The sequence below is a fragment of the Taeniopygia guttata genome, chromosome 3 (genome assembly GCF_048771995.1).
Source record: "Taeniopygia guttata chromosome 3, bTaeGut7.mat, whole genome shotgun sequence".
Lineage (NCBI taxonomy): Eukaryota > Metazoa > Chordata > Aves > Passeriformes > Estrildidae > Taeniopygia > Taeniopygia guttata.
Window position 1 is genome coordinate 110,028,691 of NC_133027.1, and position 14,530 is coordinate 110,043,220.

The 14,530-nt window shown below is 36.3% G+C and overlaps 1 protein-coding gene across 5 annotated transcripts in view; it reads left to right on the plus strand.

Moving 5' to 3' along the window:
- KIF6 (kinesin family member 6) overlaps positions 1-14,530 on the plus strand; it is a 143,380-nt gene that overhangs the window by 112,963 nt on the left and 15,887 nt on the right. For 4 of the 5 annotated variants that reach the window (XM_030269215.4, XM_072927614.1, XM_072927615.1 and 1 more), the window contains exons 16-17: positions 107-157; positions 14,076-14,157. In XM_030269215.4, coding sequence (XP_030125075.4) covers positions 107-157; positions 14,076-14,157 — 133 coding nt within the window. Of the gene's footprint in view, positions 1-106; positions 158-7,159; positions 7,506-14,075; positions 14,158-14,530 lie in introns of those variants that run through there. The other variant, XM_072927616.1, reaches the window with a different exon arrangement.

Consider the following 14,530-nt stretch of genomic DNA (forward strand, 5'->3'; position numbering starts at 1 on the left):
AGTTGGCCAGCAGCACAGGGAGTTTTAAATGGTGGGAAATATGCAATGACTTCTTTGATTTTTGACATTTTGAATTCTAATTATTTGCATTTTGTGTATTTTACAGACCATCTGAAAGGAAAGGTAATCCAGAGGCAGATACAGAGAGCAGCTCAAGGTAAGAGTGTAGCATTTCAGATAGGATGCAACAGGGACCAGCTCTCTCCCAGGGGCTGAATCAGCTTGGGATGCATGTTTTATTTTCTGTGACAGATATTTTTCCACAGTATATCTACAGTAGTCCATGCCACAAAGAACATGTGAACTTTACCTGAATTCTGACTCAAAAAGTGCCTAATTTTTGTGTGTGGTGAGAAAAATAATACACAATTCTTACAGACTTGGGAGTTTGGTTTCTGATTAGTCTAATCTGAATTCCCATTAACAGACATTGATTTGTCCTGAGGCTAAGCTAGTAGCCATGTTGCCACAATCTAACATTCTTTTTAATTTTTCTCATTCCAAGGGGGACTGAAGGCATATACAGTTCATTTCTCTCACATCTAGTTATTGAATTTGAGAAGTTATTCTTGCAGTTTCCGTTGACACAGCTGTAAAGCAAAAATTGTCTGTGTAAGTTGTTCACAAAAGGGTAAAGTCATCCAAATTTGGTTTAAGATGCTTTAAGCTGACTTCACTGACATTGTACTGAAATGGCCTAAGAGAATTCCACCCTGGGGTTGGTAAACTTCAGCCAAAATTTGACAGAAAACCACTGGGGCAATCAGTTTAGATCCCCCTCATTTAGATCCATAGAAGAATCCCAAAATGTGCCTTCATGGACCTACTTCACATCAAAGATGAAGGTAACTTGGACCAGATTGCAGCTGATATGTGTATTTCTATGTATACATAACACAGAAAACATTTATCTCTTAATAAGAGAGAGAAAAGTTGGGGACTATCTTTTCTTCCAAAAGTCAGGTGAGTAAGTTACTTCAGAACAAGAAAACTGTTTCTGTTTCTAATTTTCCCATGCATCTCAAGCTTTGGTGATGATTTTATTGTTTCATATATTTATAATTTTTTTTTATTTTGATTTAAAAATCAGCAATAAAAATATTTTTTTCTGTAAATAAAGCCCAAGAATCAAACTCAGTTATTTTTTATCAGAATGAGAAGGGGAAGAGAAGGAATTGTTGGTCTCTTTTTCCTGTTATTCAGTGACAGGACACACGTGACAGGTTCAAAGCTGCATCAGGGGAGGTTCAGACATGATATTAGAAAAAGATGCTTTACCAAGAACAGGTTTCCTTGACAGGTGATCAGTGTCCCATAACTGATTATTTCAAAAGTATTTGAGCATCCTGGTTTAATAGTAATATGCTTTCACTTTTGGTCAGCCCTGAAGAGGACTAGATGATTGCTGAGTCCTGCCCAACTCCTCCCCTTCCCTCCTCTGAAGTTCAGTTTAAAGGTGCTATCTTCAGAATAACATGGAATTTTTTCTTTAATTCACTCCAGATTTGAATACCATCTATTTAGTATTTTTTAACACTCTTACAAGTTACATCAAGATAAATCATAGCACTGCTGTTTATGTGAATTCCTTATTCAATGTTTTGAAAAATGAACTAATATATTCTGAATGTGCGTTTCAATCTGAATGATAATATCTGGTCTTGTACACTGACTTTTTTACTACATAGAAAAATTGTGTTTCAAATGCTGTTTTCAATAACTAAGCTGTTTTTCATAACATAGGTAGGTATAATTTTTCATGTCCTTAGGAAATGCCATAGTAGTGATTTTACCAGCTATTCACTCACAGTATGAATATTCTATTAGTATTTCACCTCACAGCAGGCAATCTGTGTGGTTTTGCCTTTTTGTTTTGAGCATTGCTGTCTGCTTATTCTCACTAAGTCAAAACTTCACAAAGTATTTTCCAGTATTTACATTATTATTTTAAATACTCTGGATATTTAAACTTAATATTTATTCTATGAGATGGGGAGTATTATTTGCCTGCCTACCTTTCTGGATGAATATTTTTTCAAAAAGTAACAGGTTACAAGTCTCTCAGGAACTTCTTGATGATCAGAATATCATCAAGATATTTTAAAGTGAAAACTGTGTGGTCAAAAGTCTAATTAAGGGTCTGTTGAAATCCCAACATGAAATAAAACACACCATTGTTTCAACTAGAAACCAAGTTAAGTTAACATCTTCCAGCTGCCTTTCTTTTCTTCCCCTTAACATAAAGCATTTTATGGTTAAAACTCTTCAAGAAACTGTTCTAGTTTGATTTGAGAGTGTAGTTCTATTTCCCTTATGGCTGTGCTAAAGATGTGGATTTATTTTTGAAGGAAAACACTGCTACCTAGCCCATTGCTCTTAGCTATATCTTTTAAAACACCATATGCTGGGAGTTGAAAAAGGACACAAATCGATGGGAGGTATCATCAGAGACAAGGGATGTTCAAAGTTTGTCAGTGCATTACCAGAAACATTGAATTCTTTATGTAAATTTGCAAGAATTCATCTCAGTGTGCTTTTCATCTTTATTAACTGCAAAAAAATACCTTATTATGCAAATAAATAATTTTAATTATCTTTATGAAAATCTTTCAGAGTAACACACTTAACTACATTTTTAAGCAGATTTAAAGTTCCTTTTGCATGCCTAACTGCACTTCAGGAGTATTTAAAACAAAATAATGTGCACACTGCCTAAGTATTGACAGCAAAAACACTGGGTCACAAAGATGCTTCAGGGTGGAAAAGGTGGGAGAAAAGATTGGAAAGAAAAACTTTCCTTGGGGTTTGCAGTGTTTTAGAAGAAAAGTTGGTGTTTTATTTGATTCTAGTGAAGCATTATCTTATGCTTTAAGGTAGTATTTCTGTAAAATGCAGAGCCTGATGGCAATACCTTTTTACTTCTGAGGAGGTTTCTTAGGAGCAAATTACTGCCTTACTCTGTTGTCTTTGTAAAGCTACTTGAAATGAAAAAAAATTTTAAAAAAAAGACACATGTGGGTCTTAGTAAGGAATTTGCATCTCTTATACAGATTTCAGTATTAAGGCACAGCTTTATCAATATTTTATTAAAAAACTTCAACCAAACCAAATAAGAAAACCACTTGTTTTTCCAGTTTTTTTAACTTGAATTATAGAAATAAGATTCTGTATTTCTCATGTTATTCAAAGAGCTGTTCCAAAGTTCTTTTTTAAGCAAAATTCCCTTGAAAAACTGATTCCTCATAAAAAACAAAATAACGAGGTAAGTCAGAATGTCAAACAGTCAGATATGTTTCAATCCCTGAAAATGCATGCCAGCATTTGATTTGGTGTGGCAAATGCCTGCGAGCAAAGATTTTGGCATGTTATTTTTATATTTGGATTTGTAACACGTATTTGGTTTTAAGCAACTATAGGGAAATTCCTGCTTATCTTTCTTCCCTTTACAGCTTTATCTGTACCATCTTTTCCTACATTTTCAAAGCTAGATGCCTATTCTAAAAATGTTAATATCAGTCTATGCCTTTTTTCATTCCTCACTGTGTGTTTCTTTATAGCATGTTTCATTCTGCTTGCTCACCTTTCCTTTCTGGAAGTGAATGAGCATGACCAGCACAGAGGACAGACAGTGCTGTATAATGAATGCATCAGGGTACCCCTGCAGGAATATTCCAGCCAGTCTTAGGAAAGGATTTCAAGCAATGATTCCTCCAATGCTTTGCTGCACATATCCGACACTGAGACACAAATATGTTGTCTGACAATTTTATGCATATCAGAAGAGTTACAAAGGGGATATGCTGCTCCCAGTTGTCCAGTGTCATATCCCAGAGTCACAGAATGATTTGGTTTGGAGAGGAGGTTTGATCCTCCAGCCATGGGGAAGGACATTTTTCACTACATCAGGTTGCCCAAAGTTCCATCCAACCTGTCACTGAACCCTTCCAATGTGGCTCATGCCACTAGAAATACAGGTCCACCATGGTTTGTACCTGCTCTGGATATAAGGTATGTTCAGGAAGTGTATGGTGGTCCTCTCTGCAACCATTGTGGCCTCTTCTATACATATAGAACATTAATTAGTCCAGTAATTATGACTGTCTTGAACTCATCTGCTGTGATCTGTGTGAATGGAAAGCACGTAGCACTTCCAAACTGCTGGTCTGCATCAGAGTTAATCTGTTCTTTAAATAAATCCATATTTAAATAAAATTAGCTTGGTTTCTTTCACTGCTTTGCATCTTGTAACTGAGATGACATTTAACTTTTTTCATATGAAGCAGAAGAGTCTTGATCTGTACTAATGCCATAAAATGAAGAGACACAAGTGTTTTCAATCACAAAATGACAGAATCTGAGGAAACTGGCAGTTTGTGTTTTCCCACATAAATCCAGCATAGTCCATGGAGAATAATAGATGGCCTGTTTTAAGACCATCATTCTTGGTGATGAAAAATGATATGTATGGGCTAAATAAAGCACTTTAGATAAATAATCTCATGTCCATAATTTCAAGGAGGTGTTTTTTATTTTTGGCTTTTTTTTTTTTTTTTGGTTGGTTGTTTTTTTGCTCGGTTGGGTTTTTGGGGGTTTTTTTTGGTTTTTTGAGCCAATGGCCCCAGTACGACCAGGCATCCAAGGGCTAAAATATGCTAGAGAGTAGTGTAGTCAGTTTGTAATAGTCTCAGAATAAGGAAAAGATTCCTCTTAGGAATTCACAATTTTGATATTCACAATCTTTGTGTGTGTTATGTTCTTCTGTACCTTTGCACTTGAAGGATCAAATAGCAGAGGTATTTTTGTATTTCTTGTGCATGCAGCACACTGGTTTTTATTCCTAGGATGACCTCTAGTGGCATCAAGGCCATTTTCTTTAGGGATTAGTTTAATTTCTTTAGTCTATTTCAAAGGAAATAGGAATTCTGAGTGACAGAAAGCAAGTAAGATTGTGCTTGCTAAAGGGACATTTATTTTTCATTGTTGCTAAGACAAAGATACCAATAGCACAACTGGATGAAAATTCAAAGTCAGTACTGCTTTGCCTTTTTTAACAAGTTTTACTCTGCCAAAGATACAGATACTTTTGAATTTGCTTTGTACAATTATTGCAATATACCAGGTGCTTTTAGAAATATTTACCAAAGTAGTCTTTAACCAAATGCTTGCAACAGTAAGGGACAATTAATTTTGAATATATATATAAGCATTATATTTGGACATTACAAGTTGTTAGACTATATCCTTTGGTAACTGTGAAGCTACACACTGTAACAAGCTTATTCTCTTGCTTTTGCATGCTATTTTGTGCTTCAAGACAGCATCATTTATGGCTAAAACTATGAGCTCTTGAAGAGTTTTTTTATTTTTGTATCTACCAAGTTCATCTGTAAAGATGATCAGAATCAGGAAAAAAGCCGTGGATTCAAAGTAGCACCTAGACAAGCTGCAATGATGCCCTTGCCACAGTACTTGAGGTTTCTTCTTAGGTAATGTGTTTTGGGGTTTTCCCAGTGTTACATAGGAACTCAATTTAAAATTGAAGGAGTATGTTTTAATAAGAAGACACTTCTTCCACCTGTCCCTTCAGGCCTCAGTGTCACACAGACCTTTATTTCCACAGGGTTCTCTCCAGTCCTTTTAGGGTGTTTTGTAGTTTTATTTTTTCTATTACTATTTTTAGCAGGATTTACTATGTCCAAGGTAAGGTTCTAGAGGCAGGCGTGAGTCTTCTCATGTCTTCAGTTTGTCTTTGGGAAAGAGAATACTGATATTTACTGGAAGTCTTTGCAAATATGTCCTCCTGAACTGTCAGAGAAAATTCTGAGATTGCTTGTGCGTTCCTATTAAGCTTCCCATGTGACCCACTCAAATCCAGCAATCAGATCTCAGAAAAGAGCAAAGACATTTTTGGATCAAGTGATATTTTTATTAGGAGTCATGAACTTGTAGCTACAGTAGTTACATGAACTTGTAGTACAGCTACAGCTACCCAGTACTCAGCTTTTTGACACTGACTTTGGCATTTCACTGTTGTTGGAACAGGCTGCAGTCTCTGTAAGCTTGCTTGTAGTAAGTATTTCTTCTAAAATAATGAAAATTCAGTGAGAGTTGTATTATTATTTAGAAAATCCTTCTGGTATCTAACAAGAGAGAATCTAAAGATGAAGCTTTCCGTTCTCTAGTTTGGTCTATTAAGATAAGACGTGAAGATTCTGTGAGGGTAGTTAGACATTGAAAAAGTCATCAAAGAAATTTGCAGGATGCTTGTTCATGGAGTTTACACAATATGTCTGGACATAATCTGGTTCTGTTTTCACCCACCCTTGAGCAGTTTGAACCACACAGGCTTCCAAGGTCTCTTCCAACCAGAATGATTCTATTATTCTAAAACAGGACTTGAAGTGGAGTCAACAAAAAATAAATCTGGTTCTATGCACGCAGACTAGAGATTCTACACCTAAGTTTGTTTGCTTATCTTCAGTATATCTTTGAGTACATCTCTCTTTTGGCTCTAAAAAGCTGGTAAAAAATTTAACAAAGAAAAATATGGAGTTTAAAGTGCTGCAGGCTTCTTTCTTCTGGCCATGTCCAGTGGGTGTGTCCAGCGTGTGGGTATGTAGGCACCTTGACCAGTTCTGTTTCAGTCAAGGTTTCCTCCATGAAAGCTCTCTGTAATAAAAAATTCTGTAATCTGATGAACTGTAAACAACAAATGGAGCTCTTTCACATCTGTATTTGTGTGAGTCAGACCTAGAGTAGAAATTTCTGTCTAGCTGATTATGTAAAGGACAGGACAAGGGGTGAATAATGAAATAGCATGGTGAGTGTGATATCCAGCATTTCAGAATAACCTGCATGTCTGGGAAAAAACTTCAGCCATTTTATTTTTTGCTGAAATAGCTAAAGGAAATTAATTCATTTATTCTTTGATGGAAAATGTATGCACATTTGAGATCAAAAGAAATAATTACTTGGAACAAGTAACTAATAATATCCCACAAATATGCAGAGGTTAGATATAACTTCTCCAGATAAGAATCTTGTGGTTAAGTTGTAATTGCTTCTGGATATGTCAAGATTGTCTCTTCTCAGTATACACTACAGTGTAATTCAGCCAACAGCTCTCAGAACATCAAGCCCAGTGTCCTTTCCTTCACAGGTCATAGGAAAGAACTGAATTATGACAACTCCCTAGATATCTCTGTATTTCTTGTACCTTCTTGAGCTGGTAGCACAGCACAGAGCCCAGCTGTTCTGCAACCAGGAGGTATGTGCATGGGAGAACCAGCAAAAGCATGGCACTCCATGTGGGATATGAGTGTGGCCAGTAGGGATAGAGGGGCCCAAAACCATAATATGGTCCCTAAAACTGCCCAAGTTGCATATGGCCCTAATCTAATACACATGCCAGAATACTGAACAACATCAAAATGAGTCTTCTTAAAGAATGACATTCCTGTTGACATTAAATCCTACAGTTGTAGTTTCAGAAATTTTCTGGAAAACTCATACCAACATCTAAAAAATCATTTAGGAAACTGTTTTAGAGGACCAGTGGAGTAGCCATGTAGGAGTGGAAACTAAACCTTCTGTAATACTTTTGTTTTTATTCTGCACTTAACTGAGGTGGCGTCTTAGGACATCTCTCTGCTATTTGCATAGAAAAAACCTTCAGATCCATGATAGAGGGGCTTTAGCCCAACATCCTGTGTCTTATTTAAGCCAAGAGTTAAACGAAATAATTTAATGTGCACCTCATACTCATAATATATTTATTTCACCAATAATGATATGTCTTTCCTTTGCACTTTCCATCTCCTCTATCTTTTGAGATGAAAGCAGTAGAAAGATCAAAATTGTTCAGACTAGTACAGACATATACATTTGTTTGGTTAGTATTCACTTCTGGAATCAAGATCAAAACCTCCTTTATTGTCTAACTTGAAGTTAAACATCAGTTTCATGGCCCATCAATATCTATACACAGCTGAAACAGAAGCAGTTAAGGATAAGCATGTATGCTTGTTCTTCCTTAATCTTTCAAATGACATTGCTATAAATTTAGTGTTTCAAATGATATTGCTATAAATTTAGTGTACAGTCCAGAATAAATGCTTCTGTGCATTGTCACAAGCGTTTGTACTGACAACCACAGGACAGCTCTATGTCTACAAACAGTTCTATGCAGAATGCAGGTAAAACACCCCCTATTTTTAGAGAACATTAGGCCTATTGAATTAATCTCACAGTTTTTATGTGCATTGCATTCCTAAATGTGATCTGCAAGAACAGACTTTGCTGCCCATGCCTGTGTATGTTGATCATGCATAGTAATCTGTGACACTCATTGTGACTGCACCTTTAGGTATGTCTTATTCTTAGGAAAGTTGTGCTATATTATTCTCAGTCAAATCCTTCTCTTGACTAGGCACTACTTTACAAAAGTTGTGGTGCTTGTTGAACTGCAGTCTGGATATTGGTGATGGGGTATTCCTAATGTCTCATGACAAAGCTTAGAAAAGAGATTTTTTTTCCATGAAAGCTCTTGGATTTTGTAGAAATTAATGTTTACAAAACTTCAAAGCTTATGGATGACAAATAACACTCCTTATTGGGAGGTGGAGAAAGATCACTCAAATGTAACAGGTATGATTTTATCTAATATTATGAACAAGATAAATGATGCAAGAGGAATCGCATGTAATCAAATGGTAAAAAGTATTTATTAAGTTTAGGCAAGAATCTGAGTTAGTAGGGGGTTCCTGGCTAAGACCCAGCTATGTCACTGTTTCACTAGATTAACTGGCATGTATGGAACATATTAAACTTTGAAGCTGCTTTGTTGCTTTTTCCCCCCCAGTTTAATTGTATATTTGGAAAGCAACAGGAAATTTTTAGCCATGATGGTTTCAGAAGCTTACATGGCTTAAGTGCAGCTGACATGAAGGTAACACCTCCTGGTTTGTATGCCATGTATTTTCAGGAAGAAAAATATAGATTACTAGTTTCAAAGAAGAAACTTGAGGGAATTAAAGTGTGACTGTATTTAGGAAAAACAGCTCACTGAGATGGGAAAATAGCTCTGTTTGCTATTGGTGTACATTGGAAGTTAGTTTGAGTGAGTATTAAGCCAGTAAAACAATAAGCAATGCAATGTTACAAAAAAAAAAAAAAACAACCAATGTTACAAAAAAAAAAAGTGGACCCTTTTACTAAATTCAGTGATCAAAATCAAAATCAACAAAATACATATCCTTTATCCCCTGCACATCTGTCAACTTGTAAAATGCCTTAAATAGGATAGTGTGTTTCAGTGTATTCTATGACAAACTGGCTGAAAAATTTTAAAATCTATTAGGGTTAAGTAAAGTGCTCTAAACCCACAATATAAACTCATCCAGACATTAGGATATTTTCCTCTTCTCCTGAGTTATATTTGCCTACTCGTCTTTGCTTTTGTATAAGGTACACACATGGTGCCCAGTGACAAACATATGCTGACATGACCCACGGGAAATATAAAGAAAAAGAGGAGAATTACTTATAAGATGATGCTGAATAATGATAGATGGCTATTCCTTAAAAAAAAAAAATCAACTTACAACATATGTTCCATTTTGAAAGAACTAATGCTTGAGTTTGCCAAAAGCTGAAAAGCTGATAAATTATGCAGTAAATATATTAATTGGATACTAAAGTCAATTCTAAATTTGGTTACTTCAAGTGACTATAAATTTAAGCAGATAAATACAAGACTATCTAGTGAAAAAATGAAAATATTTGACTGCAAAAGTACAGCTGGAGGGTAAGACACAATGTTATTTGAGGAACAAGACAATAAATCCCTAGGAGTTTGACTTCCAGGATACACTCAGGTTGAGAAATATATGAGCACCCCAGAGAGTATAAAGTTCAGGGTCACAGAGAGTTTCTTGCAAAATTTTCTGACTGTAGACAAAAATCTGCCAGAGTATTTCAGGTTGTTGCCAGTTTGCAGTAAACTATGGTGATAACACTTGGTATCATTCTAGAAATAGTGTGTTTCATCCATGCTTTCCACATGGCTTTGAAATAGTGATCCAGTTAGCAGGTGCTGCAATTTCTCTCTGGTACCGTGTGGTTTGATCTTGTGGAACATGATGTAAAATTTATTACTTCCTGTACTCCAAAATTGGCCATTTCATTAGAATAAAATAATTATATCTTAAAATGCCTCTTACAGTCTTCTTTATGAGAAAAAAAGCACCAAAAATTACAAACTCACATCATATGAACTCATGTAGAGCTCACCTTCATCTCTATGCAGGCAGCTGATATCAGTTGTATCCTGTGCTCACTTCACCAAATGGGTTGTACATGAAGATGAAGCAAAAACAGTTAGCCTTAAAGTAAGCATAACATTTGCCAGCTATTTCCTACCCAGTGTAGCACTATCAGTCTCTTCTTTACATCTTATGACTCAGTATTCTTATAAAAGGCGTCACAACTTAGGATTCATAATTTTTGCCACTCAGCTCTATGTGCAGATATGTTAATGTAAAGAAACTAACACTCCTTATCAGTATGTTGCTGACTGCTGCCAAAATAGTTCTGTTGTACAGAACTGGATGCCAACAGAAGCCCCTGATATACACAGAGCCAATGTTTTCCTAAGCATGCATGTCATACCTTCCTGCACCCCTGAAACCTGGGGCTGCATTATCCAGGGTTAAATTGCAGCAACTGCATTCGTTGCCCAGGAGAAGTCAGTGGGGCATGAAAAGTGCATGTGATATTACACTCCAACTGAATGAAATCATCTCAGCTGATGCACTAAAAGCATAGAGCTAAACTGCACAGCTGAGTTTCATATGACAAAATGTCAATCAATGAATTAAAAGTCAATCCTGACTGAACAAAGCAGATACCACTTTGTGTTCTGTGCTGTTGTAGAAATTATATCTGATAGTTAATATTTTAGCAGTAGCACCTCTACTACATCTTTTAATGTATTGCAATTTTTTTCATGTATGTGGGGAAAGGTGATGTCATGATTTTTCTGTGTTTCGTAATCTATATGTACTTTTTATATGTCTGGTTAATATATATTTTCTTTTTCTGCATGAGAAGTCAGATATATACAATAAAAATAAACTCTTTAGAGGAAAAAAAGCTGTAGCCAAAATTTTTTTTTTCTTAGGTGTCTAAGTTGATTTGTGAGTCAATAGTATTATTTGTATGTTTTACAGTCTATTCATCCAGTGTCCCTCTAACATTATTTTAAAATGACTGAGACTATGTAATGAAGAATGCTAACATTAGATATGAGATGCAGTGAGCCAGTAACCTCTGCCTTAGCTTCCTTTCTTTGGCTACAGCTGAAATTGCCTGGACTGGTAAGAGGAGAGGGGTGTGAGGCAGCAGAAACCACGGGGCAGAAAGAGGCCACTGCAGGGATTCATCAGGAAAGGTAAAGGGGAGGGGAGAAGTAGCAGGGAATGAGGAGAAGGCAGAAGTAACAGGAAACATAAGTGTTGAAATATGGTCCACCAGCCTCTAGATGTCTTTTTGCTTGGAAGATCAGGAAAGAGACATGATCCTTTGTATATATTACAGCAGGTGTATTCCGAAGGTCTAGTCTTTAGAGCAGAATGTTATTCAGCTCACAAACATATTGCTGCAATGAGCAAGCATGACAAGAAACTGAAATGGACATTGCAAGAACTTGGGAAAAGACACTGGAGAACTTAAAAGCAGTGCTCCAGCAGGCATGGCCTGGACTTGACTTGCTACTGGACTTCACCTGATACCATGATCAAATATCCTGCTTTTGTGACCCAAGCTCAGTGATATGCACAGGGATATGCAAATTTTGGCCATTTATCTGATGTTACTTCTGCTGCTGGGGCCACACCAGCTTGCAGTATACTCATCTCTTTCCATTCACAAAACTGCTGCTCACCTTGTCTACAGCTGTTCTTCTGCCTTTCATCACCAGCTAGGGATAAAAGGCAGACTTGTATTCGTGGGTGAGGATGCTGCACCCTGTTTATGATAAAGGTTTTCATCTCATACAAAAGGCTTTATTATTATTTCTGAAAGTAACCTGCAACTAAATAATCTCATCTACAGCATGTAAAAAAAGAAAACCATTCTTTTGCTGTTTCTATATACAAGTGACAAAATGTTGCCTAAGTTTGGCTGACCTTTCAGAGCTAATATAAAAAATATTTTTCCAAGTACTAGATGTCCTAATAAACCAAGGGAGGAAAGCTCTACTCTGGCTTGTATCACTCTGTAATAACTAGCAGAATTTGGTGATGTTTTCATGTAGGGAAGTCCTCACTTCCGAAACAGCATTAACATTTTAAGATGTTACTCTCTTCGATCCTGTGTTATTTTCCTTCATTATAAGGGGCTAGAGCTTCTGCCTCCTGAACTCAGAGACAGTCACAGATTGTGCAAATAGGACAAATGCACTTCAGTGTGCTCAGGAGAGTCCCTTTAACCTGAAATTGGCTCACACTAGGTCTGGTTGGAATATTCATGGAAACATAATAAGGGTTCTCACATGGTCTGTGAGCATGACTCACTTGAGAGCCAGTAAATCCCTAAATCATTTCAGTTTGTTCCACAAGAGCACATTTCCCTCAAGGCTGCTCTGTGTTCATGAAGTTCAGAAAAACATGAAGCCTCAGGAGCTCTGCAATGAGTGTCTCCCCACATTATGCCTTCTCTTGGGGATGAAGTGTGAGAAATCAGAAAATCCTCATCCTTTGTAATCATGGAAAGGTTTTCTCCTTTCCTTAAAGGTTCTGGCACGGTTATGATGACCTTTTTATTATGTGTGATGTTCAGACATAACTTGTTATACACTGTCACTGTTGTATCATCTCTGCCTTCTGTCTTGTTTGTTCACTTTAACATTTCAAGCAGTTTATATTTTTATCTTTTAAGGGTACTCTCCCCACCACAAATGTATTCACCCTATCCTTCTTTGCAATCACATGCAGCAAGGCCTTTCAATGTATGAAATGAGACTTGTGCATGGGCTTTGTCCACCTTGACTGTCTGCATTAACATGCTTCAACTAAGTAATGAAATAAAATGCTTTTCAACATCATCTGTATTAAGCTATAGGGTGCTACTACAGAAGATTAATGGTTTCAGCTTGTGTGCTGACAGGCAGAGAGGGGTCACTGCTGCCCACTTGTTCCAGACAGAATTCCTCTCCTTGAAGAGAGGGTACACTCCTCAGGCCTTGTGACAGACTGACATAGGATTTATTTTCTTGGCAGAAATAAGAGTTGGGGTGGAAACTTGTATGTATTGTACAGCAAATCTTTTGGTTTTTTAAATTTTTCTTTAGTTAAAAAGGTCAAACATATTTTTTGGGGAACGTAAAACTCTTCTCATTCATCCCAGAAACAGAAACTGTTGTAACATTAGTAGGTAACTTTACATTTCCTTTCACCACTGAACATATAAACCATGATGGAAAGACTGTTTCACAATCTCTCAGAATAAGCATATTGTGTATTGCATCTTAACTAGCTCTGTTACAGGATAGGTAAATCATAAGCTGCTTTCTTAGGCTAATTTAGGCTACTCTTAAGGTATTTCCTTAGTCAGCCTTTACCTTGAAAATTTTCTCACATAGTTTCAGGATATTTTCTTTATTTATACTAATTTATTGCTTTCTAAAGTTAATCTCTCTTTCAAGAGCTACTGGCATCTCTTCTTTTTGCAACAGCTTCTGGTCTTGTTTTTGTTGCCAAAACCATTGCAAAAAGTGGTTGAATGCATTGGATGTGAATGTTTAACTTCCTTTTATTTATATCTAAAATTAATGTTCCAATCTTTAATGATAAAAAGCCTAATTATAAGCAATTTGATTCAAATCACTAGTTACTGACTATGTCCTCTACTAAGTTAGGCCTAAATGGGAAATTTGAAGAAGCATTTCCAGAAGAGAGAAGTGGTTAATCACCCCAGTTTTGTTAACTGCCTCTAAAAAGATAGTTTTTATTCTAATCAGAAGTCGCTTCTTTGGACACCATATAGTCATTGCTAAAATCTGATCCTTTACCCTATAGCTGTTTCAAATCCTTCTGAAGAGCTAACATTTGATCCAGTAGAAGAGAATCTTCGAATGCAAATTGAAGAAGAAAAAAAAAGGTACTACTTCTGCCTCAGATTTCTACCATCCTTCAGAAGATAAATTATACTGATAGTATATTCCAATTACAATTCTGCACACACAGCTACCCTCAGGGTTTTCTCTGACATTTTAAAAATATCAGCTTTGTGGTTCACTAATAGTTCTGAATTTCTGTATGTGCTGTTGGTTTGTCTATCAGATGCCACAGTAGAAGAGAGAGGAAAATTTATGCTTGAGCTAAAGGTTAAAAATAAATAAAAACAACTAAATGTCCTCCCTGAGGACTAGTGTTTGCAGCTTGTTGTTTGAATCCAAATGTATTGTGAGCCTTTTGGGTAGATTCAGAAAAGTCCTGCCTTTCTTGACCTAAAGAGAACATTTAGGTTATAC